The sequence below is a fragment of the Phyllopteryx taeniolatus genome, chromosome 18 (genome assembly GCF_024500385.1).
Source record: "Phyllopteryx taeniolatus isolate TA_2022b chromosome 18, UOR_Ptae_1.2, whole genome shotgun sequence".
NCBI lineage: Eukaryota > Metazoa > Chordata > Actinopteri > Syngnathiformes > Syngnathidae > Phyllopteryx > Phyllopteryx taeniolatus.
This window is the reverse complement of record NC_084519.1, coordinates 1,107,288-1,130,912: the sequence shown is the minus strand read 5'-3', so window position 1 is coordinate 1,130,912 and position 23,625 is coordinate 1,107,288. Positions and strand designations below refer to the sequence as shown.

General features: G+C 42.9%; 1 protein-coding gene across 9 annotated transcripts in view; it reads left to right on the top strand.

The window, feature by feature from the left end:
* The window catches only part of epha7 (eph receptor A7), a 102,693-nt gene that overhangs the window by 9,415 nt on the left and 69,653 nt on the right, over positions 1–23,625 (top strand). For 2 of the 9 annotated variants that reach the window (XR_009785438.1, XR_009785439.1), the window contains exons 1-4: positions 1,456–1,863; positions 2,397–2,461; positions 2,783–3,452; positions 19,399–19,554. Coding sequence is in view for 6 of the 9 variants with exons in the window: in XM_061753980.1 (XP_061609964.1) it covers positions 1,770–1,863; positions 2,397–2,461; positions 2,783–3,452; positions 19,399–19,554 (985 nt within the window). In the remaining 3 variants the exon portion in view is untranslated. Of the gene's footprint in view, positions 1–1,275; positions 1,864–2,298; positions 2,462–2,782; positions 3,453–5,885; positions 6,238–9,747; positions 12,007–19,398; positions 19,555–23,625 lie in introns of those variants that run through there. The other 7 variants (XM_061753980.1, XR_009785437.1, XM_061753981.1 and 4 more) reach the window with 7 other exon arrangements.

Below are 23,625 nucleotides of genomic sequence, written 5' to 3'. Positions count from 1 at the left end.
CCATAGATATAGCACACTGCTGGCACCAGTCAACATATTTCCATCTCTATCCTTAATCACCCTAACCTGCTGCACATCCTTCCCATCTCTATCCCTCTGTCTGGCCAACCTGTATAGATCCTTTTCTCCTTCTTTAGTGTCCAACCTGGCATACATGCCATCATATGCCTCTTGTTTGAACTTTGCCACCTCTACCTTTGCCCTGTGTCGCATCTCAATGTATTCCTTTCGCCTCTCCTCGGTCCTCTCAGTGTCCCACTTCTTCTTAGCTAACCTTTTTCCTTGTATGATTTCCTGTACTGTGAGGTTCCACCACCAAGTCTCCTTCTCTCCTTTCCTGCCAGAAGATACACCAAGTACTCTCCTGCCTGCCTCTCTGATCACCTTGGGTGCAGTGGTCCAGTCTTCTGGAAGCTCCTCCCGTCCACCGAGAGCCTGTCTCACCTCTTCCCGAAAAGCTGCACAACACTCGTCCTGTCTCAGCGTCCACCACATGGTTCTCTTCTCTGTTGACGGCGCCGGTGGCGGACGTTGTTAACCCGGGCCACGACCGATCCGGTATGGAATTCTTTGGATGAACGCTCATATTTGTTTGGCAAAGTTTGAAGCCGGATGCCCTTCCTGACGCAACCCTCTGCATTTATCCGGGCTTGGGACCGAAAACTACAGTTTGCACTGACTTGTGCCCCCCATAGGGCTGCATTAATATATATATATATATATATTTCAAATTAATTTGAAGACGAATTAATGGGGTGGGGCTAAAACAATTATTGGGTGGGCTTCAGCCCAGTGCTGGCCTCACGACAGGTCACTATACACATATACAATGAGGATGAAAACAGCTTCTTCTCCAGTGCAAACACTATTGCAGTACAAGATGGGTAACCTATTTATTCTATTACTATTATATTATACATCAAAACAAACAAACGAAACAAAGTCCTACTCCTTCTTGAACATGTAAACTATGCCAGTCTTTCTTTCTTTCTTTCTTTCTTTCTTTGTATCTTTTCCGTTTATGCATTTCTGTTCAAATAAAGTAATCAATCAATCAACTTATTTTGATGACTATCTCTGACATTTTTTTCAGCTACAGTTTATGCTGTTGAGCCTATCCCAGCTGACTTCATCAGTCACAGCGCACCAAATAAAGACAACCTTCACAAGTTCAATGAAGACTAAATTGTGTGACTGTGAGTGAGAATGTTGTTTTATTGCCTAAAAAGAAATGCGAAGCAATAAAACAACAATAGACCCAGAAATTCATTTTCCTCAAATACAATTCCTCTCTTTGGGAGGTAGTGATTCATTGCTACACGGGCAAGGGGCTCACAGTGAATGTTAACCATCCACAGATAGAGGGCGCAAAACACGACTTTCCTCGGGTGAGAGTGGGTGTGTGTGTGTGTGTGTGTGAGAGAGAGAGAGAGAGAGAGAGAGAGCGAGCGCAAACTGGCCGTGTCCTTGTTTGACGAAATCCACATCTCAATTCTTGCGCTGACCATGTCCCCCACCCTTGCGTGATTTGCCCTCCCCTTTTTCCTCCCACATGATTTCTTTCTAAGGCTATAATTGGACAACTCTCCCATTTTTCTCTATGCTCATCGTCAGTGTCCCCTCCCAGCAGCAGCAGCAGCACTTCACATTTCAACTGTGGGGAACAACGTTATTTGGAGCATCCAGCCGGCTCCGTATGGGAAGCACAATCGTAGGCGGCGATACAGCGAGTTACTGGGGGGGTTTACATTGAGAAACACAGCTCCAGCATGCTCTCCGCCTTCATCTCCTGCCAGTGGATTACGTTTTACTTTCATTTATGTTCTTTAGTAAGTCTTGGTGAAGCACAATCTGCAAAGGAAGGTAAATTCCTTAAGTTCTTACGTTTAAGCGTCCTATTGCGTTTTCGTCATATGCTCGTAGAGATTGTATGAACTGTTTTCGTGTAGATGATGGAAAACGCACGTTTAATGCAGTCACGTATATAAGGTTGGCGCGCGGGAACATCAACGATGTCTGTTGGCGATTCAAGTCACTGCAAATAAGTGACTATCTATCTATCTATCTATCTATCTATCTATCTATCTATCTATCTATCTATCTTCCTTGCCTTGCATTTTCAAAGAGACTCACTGGAGCCTCGGATCCATACAAAGCGACAATAAGAATGTAAAAAAACAAAATATCTATCGGTCGCACTGTAATGTGACATAAAAACAGACAGTTACATTTGCTCATGTAGCTCTTGCTTCTCAACATTATTATTTTGTGTTAAAAAGTTTTCTGTACCTGTCGCAGGTGTTAATTAGGGCGATACTATCAATGATGGGTTATTGGCTGCACCGACTCCGATCGCCTATTGTGAAATGTAACCACCTGCCTCTTGATCCCGTTAGTGGTTCTTTTGGACTCCAAGGCACAGCAGACAGAATCGGAGTGGATCTCCTATCCTCCCAATGGGGTAAGTGTGTAGAATATCTGCCTTGTAAAGCAATTATGATGGCTTTAACACATTTCCCTATATACAGTATATTGCAAAATGAAAAAGTTATTTTTTTGGGTTAGTAAGTAATAATTTATATATATATATATATATATACATATCACACACACACACACCCTATTGTCCATTATAAACTGCATTAAACTGCACACAGAACGAGGGTGCATGGAGGGTGTTTTTTTTTTTTTTTTTTTTTTTTTTCTCTCCCTCTCTCTCTCAATGTCTCCAAGTTTTAAATGTTTCATTTACAAATGCTCACATGGATCTTCTTTTTTTCAGTGGGAAGAGATCAGCGGCTTGGATGAGAGCTACACACCCATTCGCACATACCAGGTTTGCAAAGTCATGGAGCCCAATCAAAATAACTGGCTTCGGACTAACTGGATCGAAAAGGGCAATGCCCAGAGAATTTTTGTGGAGCTGAAGTTTACCTTAAGGGATTGTAACAGCTTACCTGGTATGGTGGGCGCTTGCAAGGAGACGTTCAACTTGTATTACCAGGAAACGGCTTCGGAGATGGGCAGGAGTATGCGAGAGAACCAGTATGTTAAAATTGACACAATTGCAGCAGATGAAAGCTTCACTCAGGGCGACTTAGGTGAGAGGAAGATGAAGCTCAACACTGAAGTGCGCATCATTGACTCCCTGTCCAGGCAGGGCTTTTACCTGGCCTTTCAAGATGTAGGGGCATGCATTGCCTTGGTCTCTGTCAAAGTTTATTACAAGAAGTGCTGGTCCATCATCGAGAACCTGGCCATATTCCCAGACACTGTGACAGGATCGGAGTTCTCATCCCTCGTGGAGGTCAAGGGAATATGTGTAAACAATGCGGAGGAGGATGCTGACAACTCTCCCATGATGCACTGCAGCGCTGAAGGGGAATGGCTGGTGCCCATTGGGAAATGCATATGCAAAGCGGGATTTCATCAGAAAGGAGAATCATGTGAACGTGAGTTGCTTTCATTTTCACGGCAAAAGGCATGATTTGGTCACCGCGCAGTTCATGAATTAGTTACCAACTTACCACTGACCCACCCGCCTCACACCCGTCCGTCTCTCTAGTGTGTTGTTTACAGTTCAGGAGATCTAGGAAATTGAGGAAAATAAATGTGATATCCCGTCTCAGCTGGCCCGTTATTGTGTTGTTGTGCAGGTTTGCACAGTTATTATTATCAATATCATACTTTCCGTCTCTCCCAAGTACTCATTGAATTATTGGCCACCTGACTGGATAGATAAAAATGATTACGGGAAAGGCGCTTCCCCTATTCTTTTTTTTTTTTTTTTTTTTTTTTCATAGTATGGCTGCCAACATCAGCCTGTAGTTTATGATGGGCAGTGGCCAATAATATTCAAAAGGAATGTTTCCAAGAACAAACTGAATAGCTTTTCTGGAACACCATCATCTATTTGGCACCACAATGAGAGAGAGGACTTTAATTAACGCAGAAACCATCAAAGTCATAAGTTGTACTGTATTCATTATGATGTAGCAGTTACCAATTCAGCTGCAGTCCTTTTGATTTTTTTCTTACTACTTAGGACTACTTTTGACCACAGTCAGCAAAAAAAGTTGTATACCATGGACCGAAAACCCTCGGTTTGTTTCCAGGAGAGCTATTTTATGTAGTACAGAAAACCAAAGCACTTGGATGACAAATTATGTAATTTAATTTGAGCTGCTATTTATTATAATGTCCTGATTTAAAGAAAAAAAGATTGCAGAGCCTGTAACTTTATGATAATTTGCTAAAGGATGACAACATTACTGCAAACTTTAAAATATTTGCGCATGGTTCCTCATTATGTACTGTATATTGATTCAAATCCTTTGTATTTACTTGTTCCAATTAGGCACACACAAACTTTATATTAAGGTGCTGTTTAGAATTATAAAGAAACATCACCACTCCCCTTAGTATATTAAAAAAATGTAGTTCGATCAAGAGCGATCCAAATTCTAATCACCGTATTTCCGCGACCATATGGCGCACCGTATTAAAAGGCGCAGTCTCAGTTACGGGGTCTATTTCTGGATTTAACACATACATAAGGCGCACCGTATTATTGCGCTCAGGTATGGTAAAACATACGCTAGCTTAAAACATACGCTAGCATACATGCTAGCGTATGTTTTTAAAAGGCAGCGGGAGCAAAACTGAGTTCGGTTGTACTTTATTGTACTCACGTTATTTTTTCATCAATCCTCATCCACAAGTCCTCATCTTCCACCCATCCTTTTTCTGAGTCGCTTATCCTTACAAAGGTCGCTTGAGTGCTGGAGCCCATCCCAGCTATCATCGGGCAGGAGGCGGGGTACACCCTGAACTGGTTGCCAGCCAATCGCAGGGCACATACAAACCAACAACCATTCGCACTCACATTCACACCTACGGGCAATTTAGAGTCTTCAAAATTATAAAGTTGCTTCTCAAATGAAGATGATTAGCAAAACTGTTCCTCAAAGGAAAAAAAAAAATGTCGAGCCTTGTGTGTGTTTGTGTGTGTGGGTGTGTTGCTGAAGTGCGTCAGCTACTAAAAGTATGTCTTGGTCCTAGCCAATCAGAAGAAGAGTCGGGCGGGTTATCCGTCCATAAATACAATGGACATGAGACTTTTTTTCCAGACTCAATCAATTGTCATTGTTGTGGTAACACCCGGCGCGCCGCTCACGACGCAGCGAGCCGCTGGCGGAACGGCTTTGGCTCCAGCCATCCATTTTCTGAGCCGCTTCTCCTCACTAGGGTCGTGGGCGTGCTGGAGCCTATCCCAGCTGTCATCGGGCAGGAGAGGCGGGGTACACCCTGAACTGGTTGCCAGCCAATCGCAAGGCACATAGGAACAAACAACTATTCGCACTCACAGTCATGCCTACGGGCAATTTAGAGTCTCCAATTAATGCATGTTTTTGGGATGTGGGAGGAAACCGGAGTGCCCGGAGAAAACCCACGCAGGCACGGGGAGAACATGCAAACTCCACACAGGCGGGGCCGGGGATTGAACCCGTGTCCTCAGAACTGTGAGGCTGACGCTCTAACCAGTCGGCCACCGTGCCGCCGGCTTTGGCTCCATAGATGTAATATTTTAGGGAAGGGTTACTATTTCTTCCATTCACTAGCCCGCGAGCTATCGATCAAGTGGGCTAAGGAACGAAACAGCTTGGTCTGGCTCACTCGATAGTGGCGACATCGTTTAAAACAGAGCTCACTAACTCGCGGTCCGCGTCCGTACCCAAAAGCAGTCCCAAACAGACCAATGCCATAGCCAAAAAAGAGAGGTTATGATTCAACACGTGCTTCCATTTTAAGCGGCCCGACATATGACAGGGTTAGTGATGAACTGTACCATCACACCCTTTCACCCATTCAAATCTCCATCGCAGGAGAGAGAGAGAGAGGACCACCTGTGGTTGACAAAAATCTGCTGCCATCTTCGAGGATGATGGAAATGAAATGAGGGTGGACATTTCAGCAGGATAATGATCCAGAACATACTGGCAAGGAAACTCTCAATTGGTTTCAAAGAAGAAGAAGAAAAAGCTGCTCGAATGGCCCAGCCAATCACCTGACTTGGATCCAATCGAAAATCTATGGAAATAATTGAAACTCAAGGTCCATAAAAGAAGCCCATGGAACCTTCAAGATTTGAAGACTGCTTGTGTGGAGGAATGGGCCAAAATCACATCAGAGCAATGCATGCGACTAGTTTCTCTATACAGGAGGCATCTTGAAGCTATCGTTGCAAATAAAGGCTTTTGTCCAAAGTATTAAATCAATACCAGTTGGCGTGTTCAATACTTTTTCCCTGTGTCATTTCACATTATTACACACAACTTAATTTCTGATCTTATTTGTTCTACTTTCTTTGTATGTATGGATTACTTGGGTTGTTCCCAACATCTGGTGACATTTTCATGTCAATATATTTAATGAGAAAAAATGGTGACATATTAAATACTAATTCAGCCTCTGTATGTTTGATTACCAGGGAAGAATTTGTAAGATATGTACAATTCTTCAGTACACTCAAAAGAACTGCTGTGCCCATCACCAGTCCACACAAGATGCGGATTTTCTGGCAGTACTTGAATGTGGACAGATAAATATGCCCAACAATTTTATAGATCAATATCAAAAAGCCACTTCAGTGTTAATATATAAAATTGAATACACCTGTTTTTTTTTTTTACTTTAAAATAATTTACAGTATATTGCCGAACTGTAAACCAATCTATACAACACTACTACTACTAATTCATTTTATTTATTGTTGCCTTTCAACAATCTGTGTTTTGTTTTATGTTCTCTCTTTTCTTGTAACCCAAGTTACATGTCGTCTTGCTCGCTAGGTTTTCGTTTTCACCTGTTCTCGTTAGCCCTGTTACTTGTGTCTACCAATCAGCTCCCTCCAGCTACTTGTCTTGCCCAGTTGTGCCTTGTCTTCTCAGTTAGCTTGCATTTAGTCCCCTGGTTTGTTTTAGTCGGTGTCTGTCCTTTTGTGGTGAGTTTATTATACTTTATGTTGAACCTTGCTTTTCTGGACTTTTGAAGATTTAGTGTTTTGATTCTATTACATACCTTGTTTGCCTTTTTCTGGGGGGGGGGAAATCAAATACCTTTTCCTCCCACATTCCAAAATCATGCATTGAAGACTATATTAACTGTGGATGTGAATAGTTGTTTGTTTATATGTCTGCGGATGATGCAGTGAACATGGGACTGCACTTCATCCTAGAACATCTCGACAGTGCTGGGACCTACGCGAGGATCCTGTTCGTGGACTTCAGCTCAGCGTTCAACACCATCATCCCTGAACTTCTTTCTTCCAAGCTTCTCCAACTCAGCGTCTCGCCTGCCATCTTCCAGTGGATTTACAGCTTTCTGACGGGCAGGACACGGCAGGTGAGGCTGGGGGAGACCACCTCATCCACACGCAGCATCAACACTGGGGCACCCCAAGGTTGTGTCCTCTCTCCGCTGCTCTTCTCTGTCTACACGAACGACTGCATCTCAACGCACCCGGCTGTCAAACTCCTGAAGTTTGCAGATGACACCACTGTCGTCACCCTCATCAAAGACAGTGACGAGTCTGCATATCGACAGGAAGCGGAGCGGCTGGAGCTTTGGTGCGGCCGACACAACCTGGAGCTGAACACGCTCAAGACTGTAGAGATGATCGTGGACTTTAGGAGGCATCCTTCGCCACAGCTGCCCCTCACGCTGTCCAGCTGCCTTGTGTCAACCGTCGAGACCTTCAAGTTTCTGGGAATTACAGTGTCTCAGGACCTGAAGTGGGCGATCAACATCAAATCCGTCCTCAAAAAGGCCCAGCAGAGGAAGCAGGGCCTGCTACGGGAGCTGCTGAGTCAGTTCTACACAGCAGTCATCGAATCAGTCCTGTGTTCGTCCATCACAGTCTGGTTTGGTGCTGCTGCAAAAAAGGACAAACTCCCGACTGCAACGGACAATTAAAACTGCTGGAAAGATTGTCGGTACCCCCCTGCCCACTCTTGAGGACTTGCACGCTGCCAGAACTAAGACAAGAGCGTGCAAAATCCTCTTGGACCCTCCGCATCCTGGTCACCAGCTCTTCCAGCGCCTTCCCTCAGGTAGGCGCTACCGATCAATGCAAACTAGAACTAGCAGACATTCCAACAGCTTCTTCCCTCTTGCCATCAACTTCTTAAACGACATGCTGGCAATTTTTTTGACTTGATTTTGTTGTCACATTTCCGTCGGGCCAATTATACATTACTCGTGCACTCACTGTAGTAGTGACGCTGCACTATTTGCATATCTGTTGTTGACCAATACTGGCCACTCATGCCAGAGTAGCATCTGCCCCATTTGCACAATCGACTGAAGTAGTATCTGCAACCTTTGCACAATCGACATTGTCCCAGATTATCGCACTACTCGCTACTTTGCACAATGGTCATTGCACCGGACCATTGCAATATTAGTCTTTTGAACTGCTCTAAGTGCTAGAGGACTCTGCATCTTTTTGCACAATTATCCAAAAAAAAAAACCCGAAGTCAGCCGGGATAGGCTCCAGCACACCCGCGACGCTAGTGATGATTAAGCGGTTTAGAGAATGGATGCAGGGAAAGACATTAACTTTTTTAAATACCAGCCACTGTGGCTAGTGGTTTCCCAGAGTTACTAGCCACTCACCATTTTCACTCGCCACTATTTTGTTGTTGGATAATAGGGGTTTTGCGCAACCAACTTCCACATTCGATAAAACAGGTCGAAGCGCATAAAAAAACTAAGTGTAGCAAAGTTATTCTCCTTTCTACAAGTGGGGTGTTTTCACATCAGAGTGTGTTCCCAAACACCATTTAAGACTCACTCGGAGAAGGAATCAGAATAAATGCACTTGGAGAAATGTGTGGTTTTTCCTCCTTTTCATTTCACCCCCCCTTTCAATACACTTCTCTCTTCGTGTATGTATTTGTACAGTTGTGTGGGGGATTTTCTAAAAAGGGAAGGAAAAAAAAGGACCAATGGGCAAGTGCACACAACGTAGGATAAAAAGGTACACTTTAGCAGCCAACGTGGGACTTCTGGTTGATGTGCTTTTTTTGAAACTCGGATCCGCTGTACTTCTTGTGCACTACTTAGCGGACGGACGCTAACTACTGATTGCCACACGGCAAACAGATTCACTAATGAACGTCACATCAAACACGAACAAACCACTCTGGTATAACAGACTATGGCTAATCATAAAAATACGTTTGCATGCACATTTATTCGAATTACAGTATATGACTTGCGGGTCATTGCTGTACACTGCTGAACGAACTCACAATAGTGAGCGCACATCGTCAGACTTGTGTCAAATACTCCGCTTCTCGAGCCACATGTGCCACCACGAGTCACATGAACTCAACTTCTTAAACAGCATTGATGCAATGGGTACACAATTCATTGTCGAAGGAACTTACATTATAAAGACTCAAATATTTTCTTGAACAATAAATGACACTGGCCTTTTTTTTACACTACAACTCAATATTGTAGCGTCGGAGGAAGTTGACACTGGAATTCCCAGTATGCCCAGCGGCAGTTGAATTTGTTGATGTTAATTACTCCCGTACTCGTAGTAGTAGAAATGATGTGTGTACATGCACCCCTTTTTTTTGTTATTGTTCACTTACTGTTAGTTTGTTTAACTGAACACTGTAAGTGTCGTGCTGTGGTTAATGACTTGCCTTGTTGTCACTTCTTTGTGGTCACAGTTTTGCTACTGCACTTTGAAGCAAAGCTGTTCTTTACCGAAGTCACAGTACCTCTTTCTTCAGACTCACCATCGCCACAGTATACATTTAAACGCACCACCGTGGCTAGTGGGAGTGGCTGTGTGAAATCCACCCGCAAATGACGGGTTGGCGGGCGTTTATGTCAAGCTCTGGATGGATGTATCTTAGAATTAAAAATGATCAGCGATTATGTGCATGTGGATGACCCATTTTATGTGTGAATTAAGGACTCTGTGTATGTATGGTGTTTCAAAGGGAAAAATACAGCTACCTGCTATTAAAGGCTATTCTTACTTTCAAAGAGGAAATGATGATACATGTACATAATCTGAAGTGTAACCTGCCAAACTTTAAAATCCAAGTTAACACAACTCTTACAAAGGTGTGTTGTTGATATTGTTGATGTCGCACCCCCCCATCTCTTTGTTAATTCAGCTCAGAAAGAGAACGGCACAACATCATGGTATGCATACGAGCCAAAAACACAGGTATGTCGACGCCTGTCTAAAATAGTGACGCAGCTGAAAGTAGTGGTGGTGCTGACCCAACTCTCCAGGGATTGTGTGCCATTACACTGTGGGATGGTGTTTCCCAAATGATGGGCAATCTTTTTGTAAAACCTCTGAGACCTCTGTGGATCAAATAGTGTATTTTTAGTGTATTAACACCAGGGTTATGCCATGCATTGTCAGTGAATATTAAGCTCAGTTAAACATGGCTGAAGACCAGCACAGCGTCACATAAAAGACTGCCTGATGTGTTCAGTAATTTGAGTGCACTGGCTGACAGGGCACTGTCAAGATGGAAGATGGATTGCAGCTATTGACCCCTGAGGGCCAGAAGACTCGCCTCCCCGGCTCTCCTGCTCTTACAAGACAAAGGGAGCTTTTCTGCATTTGTAGCAGCCCTTATCTCCAATTGCACTAACACGTTAATCAGAATCAGAAGACATCACTATGAATCCCTGATCCAAATCCTCTTAAGATTATAAGCTTTTGCCTTTTTTGTCAGCGCTTCCCTGCTCACTGAGGGGGATATGATCAGACAGGAAAAGTATTTACCAGACGATAGTGTCTTTGGTGTTCTTTGTTGTGTCCCCGTGGCACGAGGGTGAAAGTGAGTTACTAGGGCCTGTGGTCTAGCCACCTAAAGAAGCACTCGGGCCTGGGATGGAGGGAGAGAGAGAGAATGTCAGTGGGGCTGCCCCTCTGGGGAAACTTCAGAGCTGTGGCTCATGCATCACTTCCCAGTAGGAAAATCAATAACTTCACAGTTTTCCCAAGCTAGATGCAGAGAAGAATACAAACATTCTTAATCAATTAACACTTTTGAGGGAATATGTGTTCTACATAAGCAGTGCTTGATAAGGGTTGAGTTGCACTTAACTATTTTTTTCTAATTAATAATTCAGTTATTCATTGCTATTGTGATCCCAATGTCATCCATCCATCCATCCATCCAGTTTCTGAGCCGCTTCTCCTCACTAGGGTCGCGGGCGTGCTGGAGCCTATCCCAGCTGTCATCGGGCAGGAGGCGGGGTACACCCTGAACTGGTTGCCAGCCAATCGCAGGGCACATAGAAACAAACAACATTCGCACTCACATTCACACCTACGGGCAATTTAGAGTCCCCAATTAATGCATGTTTTTGGGATGTGGGAGGAAACCGGAGTGCCCGGAGAAAACCCACGCAGGCACGGGGAGAACGTGCAAACTCCACACAGGCGGGGCCGGGGATTGAACCCCGGTCCTCAGAACTGTGAGGAAGACGCTCTAACCAGTCCTCCACCATGCCGCCTGCATTGATATAGTACATAGAATTCATTTATAAACTTTTGAGAGATTTCTTAGCGGGAGAAGCTTCATTATTTGCTTGACAAACTCCGGCAGTTCGAAGGTGCTCTGGAGTGTTGGTATTCTTTTTTTGATTGCTGCTTCTAATTTATTGTATTGAAGAAAGTTTCCGGCTGTTATTTGGAATTATTGGAACAGTTCATAACGTGTCCTAAAAACATTACTGTTAAATAGATGTTGTAGGTCGTTAATTCCGTGTTGTTCCCATGGACTAAAATGAAGGAGTATATTATTCATTTCGAAATCTGGATTATGCCAGATTGGGTAGAGCATACTGGGAGCTAATTGAGATTCTGTAGATTCTAAACTTTGCCACCAAGCCGTTAAAGTGGATGCGATTATTGGATTCTTGAAGCATTTATGGCATTTAAAAGGCTAGTAGAAATAAATGGGAGTTTTGGGAGTTTGATGTTGTTGCAGTCTGTTTGTTCCACTGTTTCTACTTCTACGTGTTCAGCCCATTCACACAATCCTGTGAACCACTCCCATTCCCCAAATTTCAAACATTTTCAAAATAAAATCCTGAATATTACATTTTTTTTTTTTTTTACTAATTTAGCTACAGTTTACTTATTTCTCAACCGATTTGCACCGTTTCTAATTTGGGGTCAGCTCATTCAAAACTCGCTTTCCTCAAATTTCAAATTTTCAAAATAAAAGCCCCAAATAATTTTTTGTACAGATGTAGCTCCAGTTTCCTTATTCCTTATTCGCAGTTTCTACTTCTCCGTGTTCAGCTCATTCAAACCATCTTGTGAACCACTCCCATTTCCCACATTTCACACTTTTTTAAAATAACATGTGCATTACAATCTGCACCAATCACGACTCTCTCTCTGGGATGCTCAGAACTAACCCTAACCCTAACCCAGAATTTGTCTTTCACCTCGAGGTCACATCCTACCTGTGGGGCATAGCCGCTAATTGTCTCCAAAGTGTTCTCTGTCAATTGACTGTCTGTTGTCCTACTAGAGCGGCTCCGACTACCGGAGACAAACTCCTTGTGTGTTTTTTTGGACATACTTGGCAAATAAAGATGATTCTGAATTACATTATACATAACACCCTCAATTTCAAGTTTCAGCCTCATCACTCGATCTGATACTCTTTTCATCTCCAAGACATTCTTAGCCAACTCTTCTTTTTAAATAACCCCGACTCCATTTCTCTTCCCATCGACACCGTGGTAAAATAAATTTAACCCTGGCCCTCAACTTCTAGCCTCACTGCCTTTCCACCTGGTCTCCTAGACACATAATATATCAACCTTTCTCCTCATCATCATGTCAACCAACATGTCAACCAGATTTGAACCCGGGTCCTCAGTAAGGCAGATATGCTAATCAGTCAACCACAGTGCCGCCACGTGGATAAATAAGCGTGCGATTTTTTTAAAACTTGAATTTGAAGGCGCTTACATTTGTGTATATGTTGTGAACAAATTGATCTTTCCCTTGTACTTTGACATTAAGATCATTCATCCGCGTCAATACACCCACAGCAAAAGCAAAGTCACAAACACAGTCTGCGGAAAACAGTCTACTTTCTCCGTCAACTCCAAAAATTAGCTAATTTCCCCTTTGAGTTCTGACACTTGTTAGCATACTTTTCTGAAACGAGTGCGGTACAGGCAAGTCTTGGCCGCATTTATTTCTTCAAGGAACTACTGTCGCTAAAGTCACAATGCTTTTATCCTTTCGCTCGAATACTAGTTCAATGACTACGTTCTCTCTATGATCAGTCTGGCACACTGGCACATGGCTGGCTGATGTATTATGCAGTCGGAAAACGTGCATTTTCTGCATTCACTTTATTCAGATACATTTCGGCAGCCCAATGTTTCTTCTGGTCAAATTTGGTGATCCATCCACAGTGACTTTGGCAAGTTTGCGTTATAATAGAATATTATAATGTACAGGCACGTGCACAGACAATTTGGGGATTCATACATTCAGGCCCCTCTTATTTTTGTTTAGTCACGTCTGACCCAGACAACAAACTGTTTTACTCTGTGAGACAATATTCCCCCAAGAGAATTAAGAGCATCTATTGCCTACTAATATTCCAATTCTTTTTTTTTTTTGGGTTCCAAGATTGCAGACTGCAGTCGGTCCTTTCACACATTAAAAAATGAAAGGGTTTGGCCTTTTGGAAAATGCTTGCTATACAGCTCACTGAGAAACCCTCTGTTTAACCTCAGCTTGCTTCTCTGAGGATGGAGTAATTTCACTGTCACAAATAAGCCAATTGTTGTGTGTGCTGCTCAGCTTTTTCCATGTCAACAACCGTAAAACATTAGTGTTACTACCGCAGTCTTGCAGACTACAAGAAAAACATACAAGGGGTGTTTGTTTCAGGTCCTCATGTCATTTTCAAGTCAGTACAAGCTGGGTTTTGCAAAATATTTGACTGTGCATATGCTGTATAAATAAAGTAAGATGTCATTTTGTCAAACAAACTTGTTTGAATGACTTTGTTGATATTTCACTAACAGGGTTGCTTACTCTACCTCTACTTGAGAGTATGTAAAATGTAAATGTTGACTTTGGCCTTGTTTGGATGTTTCAATAACTCTTCATTTACTGTGCATTTTTCCTTTTCAATTTGAAAAATACTTATCGTTGTGTAGGGGTTAGCGCATCTGGCGCACAGTTGAGAGGTTCTGGGTTCAAAGAATGTTCTCGCCGTGCTTGTGTGGATTTATATACAGCATTTACCCTGCAATTAACTGGCGACAAAGACAGTGGACCTTGCCTCTCGATTGTCCAAAAGAGGACAAGCGGGATACAAAATGGATGGATGCTTTGAAATACTTTGAAAATTCTTAATTTGGTGTTTTTAGAAAAGGATGAAATGCAAATCATGGAATGTTTTTTAACAGTAATCTAAATTTGAGACTTGAAATTGTATGCATGTTTAAACTACATCATTAAATACCCTGTAAAGTTACAAAAAAATGTCTTGTAAATTTAACACACTGCAGAGAAGTACATTGTTAATTAGCCTGTCAAATTTGAATGAATGGAAAAAAATCGGCATGAGTAAAACCTCGAATTATCGGTCCCGGAACCGATAGGCTCCAGATTTTATGGACAAAATTGTCAGAAACGGTAGTGTTCGGCAGCGAGCAAAGTCCGTCGGTTCCAGAATTGGCCACTGTTGTTTACTGTCGCAATCAACAGACGGAGACTTGTAGCTCTGGGAATAGCCGCTGCTGTTTACGTGAACATCGTCCCTTGAACATTGTATAATGATCTTGGTTCAATATACCTTCTTTTTTGATTGTCAAGCCCTTCACTATGGCATCTAATCGTAACGGAGGTGAGAAAAGGAAGCACACTCACCTTAGTGCTGGTAACAAATTAGAACTTAAGAAGTTGGAGTCGTGAGTTTAGCCGGAGAATGTGAGGAATACGGCATGAAAAAAACCAAACTGTGACATATGTAAGGAGTAAGGATCATGTTTATATATTGCACACATATACTTTATTTACATTTATTTACAAGCCTTTTTTTTGTAGTGGACTGGGTCACAAAAACATTTTAGGCCACAAAAAAGTGCTTCAAATGAACGGACAAACAGCTTTAACGGACGACCCCCCCCCCCCCCCCTTATTAATCAGTTAAATTGAGGTTCCACTATATAGAAACTCAGGCTTCAAAATGGTGAAAAACTGAGACGTTCTCTCATCTTTCAGACGCTGTGGGCGGGTCTGCTGAAACGCCCACAGCTGTCAATGGAATATGCGCCTGCTCTCCTGACGGCCAGGCAGCATCTGAGCCCCGGTAGCTGTGCTGCGCCAATTTTTTTCCTCCTTTGCTTCTGTTGAAATTCAGGGGGTTGTTGGGGGAAACGCGGTGCACCCCGCGGCAGCCACAGCAGCACGATGCACTGGTCCCCCTGGATGTTTTTTCTTCTCCTCCTCCTCCTCCTCACCCACCTGACTTTGCGGCCAGCCTTCACGCCCTCTGATTCTGAAGGCCCTAATGCCGTTGCACGGGACCGTTGGCGGGCTGGCGCAGTCATCAGGTTTGCTGCTGCCTCGCTACATGCGCTGCGAGTGGGTGCACAAGACAGAGACACTGCAGCCGAAGTAACACATAACACTCATCAGGGAAGATGTATTTTTCCGGGTTGTTGGCAGAGCTTGATGGCTAACTGCACAGTGTAGTGGCAGAAATGGTCCAAGTTATTATCACTGAGGAAGTGGCAATTGCACTGGATAGTCACTGAAAGAATGACGGGGCCAGGCGCTAATACAGCCAAGTGAGGGAGGTCTCACTCGTGCCAGAAGCCCGAGTGCATACCTGGGCCCTATTTTAGCCATCCATCCATTTCCATTTTCTGTACCGCTTATCCTCACTAGGGTCGCGGGCGTGCTTGCCTACCCTATTTTAGCGTCATCCCAAAAAATCTGGATATCTGAGATAGTATAAAAGAGTTTCACGCTATATCTCAACAATTCAGTGCTAAAATGTTCTCAGTCTTTGCACGTTTTAGACATATTTCATGTATTGACAAACCCCAATTCCAATAAAGTTGGGATGTTGTGTCAAATGTAAATAAAAACAATCCAATTATTTGCAAATCCTTTTCAACCTATATTCAATTGAATACAATACAAATACAAGTTATTTGATGTTCAAACTGATGACCGTTATTGTTGTTTTCGTTTTTGTAAATATTCTCTCATTTTGAATTTGATGCCTGCAATGCATTACAAAAAGCTGGGACACGGGGCAACAAAAGACTGGGAAGGTTGAGGAATGTTTAAAAAAAATAAAAATAAAAACACCCGTTTGGAATATTCTACAGGCGAACAGGTTAATTGGAAACCAATTAACCTCAAATCAGGTGTCAATCTGATTTGGCTCCCTCAAATTATTATCTATTCCCCAAGATGGGAAAAAATAGCTCCGCGGTCAACATTTCGCCATTGATGATGACATCATTGATGCCGTAGATGAGTATTTGGGGGCCCAAGACTCAAACTTCTATGAAGAGGGGATCCATAGACTCCACAACCGCTGGAATAAGCGTGGAAATCTACACGGGGACTACGTTGAAAAATAAATGTTTCAATTCGTCATAAATGGTTTTTTTGTACCATAGGCCACAAACCTTTCACCATATATCACCCCTCGTGTTTGTGTGTGTGTGTGTGTGTGTATATATATATATATATATATATATATATATAGGAGAGAGAGAGAGAGATACTTAGATAGGATTTAAGCACACCAGGCTTTATATGGAGGTGTGTATGTGTTGTATTTCCAAGAAAAACACTTGTAATTCCTTTTACTTGGTCGATTTTTCAGTTAGCACTGTCAACGCTGCTTTCTTCGTGTCTTTTTTCTTCATTTCCTTTTCTACACCATGCATGTAGTCACTCCTTTCCATAGTGCCCGAGTGGTTGGATGAGACACCACAGTATGTGTGTGTGTGTGTGTGTGTGTTTTTTTTTTAAGCTTTTTAAATGTTTTTTTTTTTTTTTTTTTTTTTTTTTTGAAGTTTATGACCTCTGTCTGTCTGCTGGATGGCAGATGAGAAGGAGGCTTGCGGGAAATTATCAGTAAGGATGCATGTGTGTGACTTGTGGCAAATGGCCATCCACTTTGAAGCCTTCCAAGCCGGTTAGCTTCGCTTAGCTCGCTAGCTGCAAACAAAACAGCAGAGTACGAGGAGGGGAACCAGTGACAATATCAACTACTGGACGCCGTTTAAGGCTGTTGGATCTGTCTCACCCAACACCTATAAAAATAGACACAAAAGGAATGAAGACGCTGGTTTCTTTTGCTCATGAGGAGGAGGGCGTATGGGAGATTGTTCAGATTACAGCCTCTCGTCACGCTCTAAACAATCTCTCCCGTCGCTCCTGTATTTATTTGAAATAGGGAGGTTTCTAAGTTTACAAGACATAAGATACTAAGCTACAAGACACAACACACTAAGGGGAGGGTTTCAAGGTGAAGACATGAGACCAACACCTGCCACGTCCTTGGTCAAGGCGCCCTTCTATCGGATGATTCCTGCTGAGTCATCTTCTTGAAGGCGAGACATCTTCCTTTCTCAAAATCGTCCATAATACTAATGCAAGCTAAGCAAATCAATGATAACTTCTCTTTTCTTCAGCTTTTTTTCTGACTATTCAACTGCCTATTTCCCACCTGAGACGACCGAGAAAGAACACCTCCAAGACCACGTTGACCACGTTGCAGCAACTACCAGAATAAGTACAAATTGGTGCATAGTCGCTTGGGGTTGGTTTAACAATCTTACGGGTCCCAACTTTATTCTCTCTCAACACTCATCAGGTCATTCACACTCATCTAACGAGTTAAGCCATTCACTCTATATTCCGCGGTGTTATGTTATTCTTGTATTTTATTACCTTTGCATTTGTTCCCATTTTCCCTGTAGTTTCAACAATAAATGTTCCAACATATCAAGCATTCTATTGTGTACTATGTGTGTTTGAGTCAAGGATATTGACCTCTGCAATCGAGGACTCATTTTACATAAATGTGGCAACCCTTTCAGAAATCAACAATGTGGTGCCCCATTTTGATGCTAACTAAACATCCCAACCCTAACCCTTCAGCCAGTATATGCTACCCTTGGGTCAAATTCTTCAGAACTTCAATTGAGGTGTTGTGTCACTGTCTAAAACAGATAAATATCTGGATGAGCCAAATTTTCTTCAATTGAACCACAACAAAACCGATAAAATAGTTTTTTGCAATAAAGAAAAGAGGATTGCTGTTAGTAAATACCTGGAGTCAGTCTCTTTAAAAACCAAAGACCAAGTCCGCAACCTTGGTGTTCTGATAGATTCCGACCTGACTTTCAACAGTCATATCAAATCAATTACTAAAACTGCCTTTTACCACCTGAAGAACATATCCAGAGTGAAGGCTTGCATGTGTCAAGCAGACCAGGAGAAGCTCATCCATGCTTTTATCTCAAGTAGACTTGACTATTGTAATGGTCTTCTGACTGGACTCCCTAAAAAGAACATAAAACAGCTGCAGCTCATTTGGAATGCTGACCAGAACAAGGAGGTCAGAGCATATTACTCCAATTCTAAAGTCTTTACACTGGGCTCCAGTCAGCTTTAGAATTGATTTGAAAGTCCTGCTACGGGTCTATAAATCACTAAACGGTTTAGGTCCTGAATACATGAATGAAATGCTAATGGCATATAAACCCAGTAGGGCTCTGAGATTGACAGACTCAGGTCAAATAGTGGCGCACAAAGTCCAAAGCAGACATGGTGAAGCAGCATTTAGCTATTATGTTGGACACAAATGGAAGAAGTTGCCAACAGAAGTGACGTCAGCCCCAAGTGTGCATGTTTTGAAGTCCAGGTGAAAAACTCCCCATGCTTTTTAGAGCATTTCCACTTTGAAATGATATTTCTTGCACTGTACGCTGTTTTCATTGTATTTTTATTTTTTTTAAATTCTCTGTTTTAAATGCTTTTAAGCTGTTTTTTGTCTTTGTTTTTAAATGCTTTTAATCATGTAAAGCACATTGAGTTACCTTGTTTATGAAATGCGCTATATAAATAAATTTGCTTTGCTTTGCTTCAGTTCCGGCAACCTGTTGCAATTGAAACGGACCCCGGGGAATGAAGGAGAATGCAAATTTAATCCTCTGGACCCTTAACACATTGATTACCTTGTTGGTTTTTTTTAACACCAATATATGCTACAATATTTAACCACACGTCCTGAGTTTTCCTGTTTTCTCTCTTTTGACTTGATCTACAGCATGTGGTCGTGGTTACTACAAGAGTTCCTCCCAGGACCTACAATGCTCTCGCTGCCCAATGCACAGTTTTATTGACCGTGAGGGCTCCTGGCGCTGTGACTGTGATGACGGCTACTACCGCGCTTTTGCTGATCCTCCTCCTGTGGCTTGCACAAGTAAGTCTGCCCTGGTGCTGTGAGGAATACATCAAGGATAAGCAACTTAAATGATGTGGGGGTGGACAATTTTTCATCAGCACTACCAGGGGGCCACACAGGACTGCTGCACTTCCGAACCAGGTGTGCTATATGACAAAAATGCCATTTTAAATATGGACAAAATATGTGAATGTCCATCAATCCATTTTCTTCCACTTATCCAAGGTCAGGTGGCGGGGGCAGTAGCTTTAGCAGGGAGGCCTAGACTTCCCACTCCCCAGCCATTTTTTTTCTGTCCTGTTCGGCTGTTCGGTCAAGCAGAATGGAAGATCTGTGTCCCTTTTATGCCGGAACAGTTTTACTGTGTCACAGTGGAGTTTTTAAGCTTCCGCTCTCGTTTCTTAGTATTATAATTGAAGTTTATTGAGAATCAGAGTCGATCAGTCGAACAGAACAAAGTTTCTAGAGGGGAGAGAGAAACAAAGACAAAAAACAAAGTACTAATTGTAAACAGGATGAGAGAAGTAAGTCATTACATTATCTACAACAATGAAACATTAAATATGAGTGTTGCATGGGGCTGTAGTGCTACACCCTGTGAGGGAAGGACAGGACAAGATAGAACAGGACAAGGACAGGAGAAGAAGCATGCAGGACAAGGGTCGTGAACCCGGCTGTACAACTGAAGTGTGGTGGGATTAATTATGTCAATTATAAAAGTCTACAGGACGAGAGTATAAATGAGGGGATGCACAAGTAATTTGGATATTCATGAGTTACTTGTCGCAATAAGTGAGTAGCCCCAGACCCAGTGAAAGAGTCCAAGGGGTGTGTGCCTGCGGACACATGCAAGTCAATTGACACCGTTTTACATGCACAAAGACTGACAGAAGTGTCCTGTAATTGCTGTGTCGGCACCGCGGCGGCTGAGGACCCCACCCAATCAATTTGAGGGGCGGGATCGGGCCCAGGGGTCCACCAGAGAGCAGCCCGTTGGACGGGACACGTCCCGCACCAAGGGACCCAGGGCGGTCCGCTGGCCCCACCGAGGCGATTTATTTCTAGCGGTGACTGTGTACCGTTGCCGTTTGAATCTTGAATGGCTCTAAGTAATGAATTGTTTTATTGCATTGAAGTTGGTTCGCAAGGAATTTTCCATCCATCCATCCATCCATCCATTTTCTGTACCGCTTTATCCTCACAAGGGTCGCAGGCGTGCTGGAGCCTATCTCAGCTATCTTCGGGGGAGAGGCGGGGCACACCCTGAACTGGTCGCCAGCCAATCGCAGGGCACATAGAAACAAACAATCATTCGTGCACACATTTACACCAAAGGGCTATTTAGAGTCTTCAATCAACCTACCATGCAATATTTTTGGGATGTGGGAGGAAACCGGAGTGCCCGGAGAAAATCCACGCAGGCACGGGGAGAACATGCAAAGTCCACACAGGCGGGGCCGGGATTTGAACCCCGGTCCGCAGAACTGTGAGGCAGATGTGCTTACCAGTCAGCAATTTTCCTGATTTATTATTGTACTCAAAGTTAGTGTATCTTAACTTCTTTTTGATATGATAACAGCTACTTGATGTTTTGCCTTTTGAAGTTGGTTTCTAACCGTATCTGTTGGATTAGTTGCATATTCTTCTGTGAGGCGCTTCATTTCTTCCTCAATTCCATTTTCCAATATTTGTTCTTGTTGGTTATTTTTGTACGAAGAGTATGATATGTTTCGACCTCTCAATACTGCTTTCCCGCAACAGAGATGGGGATATGGTTGGGGAGATAGGGAATTTCAAAAACTCATCCCATTCCTTCCTTCCGAAAGGCTCAAAATCCAGGTCCTTCAATAGGGACGTGTTGAAGCGCCATGTTGGTGGGGGTCCCAAACTTGATTCAACTTTTAGATTGAGAGAAATTGGTCGCTGATGATGATTGGATGCATTTTGGGGGTAATTCTTTGAGCTGCCGAATTGTTTGAAAGAAAAAAATATATATTCTTGAGAAAGAATATATATTTCGTATACATTGACGATTGTGTAAAGCTTGTTAAATATTGTAGCCTGTATAATTATATATCGGCCATTTGGGTCTGCTACTGTACTATTTATTGTAAAAAGTAGTCTTTTATGGACTAGTATTGAAACTCGTCTTTGTCTACAGTTATAAAAGGTCGAGAAATTCGACTCTGCTTCCTCATGGGAAGGCGTGTCAGTGGAATCGAGGACGTCCTCGAAGTATTCTCCCCACCGACTCACCGACTCGTTCCTCCCATTCACGCCCCTTCCAAGTCTCACTGACATTGCCCACGTGAGCATGTGACAATACTGAACTTTGGTTTAGGAATTTAGCTTCGTGACCTGGAGTGCAGTATTGCTGAGAACAGAAAATACGAAAGACACGTAAGCGCTTATGCCAGATCACCTCAAATAGTCATCACTGGTGTCCTGAAATGCAATAAAAAATATTCCATACAAATTCTGTAGCCTCTCACCATGTCATTATGATTATAGACTTGCATGTCTGTTTTCTGTTTTAGCTCGGTATGACGACGGAAGCAGTTTGCCACTTTCTGTCTGAAAGAGTCCAGGCAGCATCTTGCATCTTCATTTGTCTCAGACAGCGCTTGATGGCCTTTTTACCTACAGTATACTGAGGGATACTCATCGAAAGGGTTGGGATTCGCTTTCATGTGCATTCTGAAATATATATAATATAATAATATGATATGTCGCCGGCACGGTGGTCAGTTTGTTAAAATGTGTTTCTCCAGTAGAAAAATATAAAATATAGAAACGTATGTACTGTACCATGTGGTTGAAAACATTTGTAAAAACATTTTCAGAACTGCATGAACTGCCAGACAAATAAGTATTAAATTGAAAAAAAGCTATTTATAATAGTAACATTCATTTGACACAAGTAGGGATGTCCCGATCCAACTTTTTCACTTCTGGTATTGCAACCTTGAGTTTTGGCTGATGCTGATATCGCTTCGATCTGATTTCAGCAATAATCATACATAATTTACTTATTTTGTGTATTGGAAGGTTCGAAAATGCTTGACTAAGTGAGTAACCCTCACTAAATCAGAGAACAATAATCAGCAACAGTAGGTAAGAGAACAACTGACCCATTTATTATTTACCAGAACAAAAGTACAGTAACGGCTGTGCACATCTTGACCTCTGAGGGCCAGTGTGGTGTACGCAATGAGATACACACTTGCAGTAAGAAAGAAAGTACAAGCTGCTTATATAAGAGTGGTAAAATCTGACATTTTAGATCCAGTCCGATCTGATCCTTGTTTTTTTTTGCTGACATCGGAGCGATTTATGGTCTCAAAGATCGGATCGGGACACCCCTAGAGTCAAGATGGCATCTTGGAAATTGACAATTGTCACGTCTGCCTACGACACAGCCAGCAAGGGGCCAGGGGTGAGGGTCCCAATTCCTGTTTATTGCACCCATGCATCTCGGCCCTCCAAACAGAGGGCTAAGGGGAAGGGGTAAGATGAAGGGGAAGGGCTAAGGGGTAGAATTGGGAACACACAACAACTCAGAGCACCTGCTGACGTTGCAAACTACCTCACCGTGGTCGAGCGAGGTGTTTGGCTCTTTAGCTCGCGGACTAGCAAACGTAATTAAATAGTTAACTTTCCCTTGAGTATCTTTGTTGTGTGGATCTAGGCGCGGTGCACTGAGTAAGGCTGTGGAGTATTGGACGCAGCCAAAGTTGGTCTGACAGCAGTCCATGAGCCCACTAGTGGCTAATACATGCTAGCCTAGCCACCACTTCTCAGTGGCGCCATCCAACTTGCCATTGGCTCAATGACAATTTATCGCGCCCGGAAAAAAACTATCGTGTCTATTTTACTTTCTGAACGATAAGTCGATATAAGAATTATCATGACAGGCCTTCTCCAACATTACTGACCGCAACATCCGGCAAGGTGCTCCCCAAGCACACAAACTGGGGCTTGTTTGATTTGTAGTCCATGATCCAGGAGATGCTGGACACACCCATCCGAAGCAGCGTCTCACCCAACAGAAAAGCTTGGATGGTATTGAAGGCACTGGAGAAGTCAAAG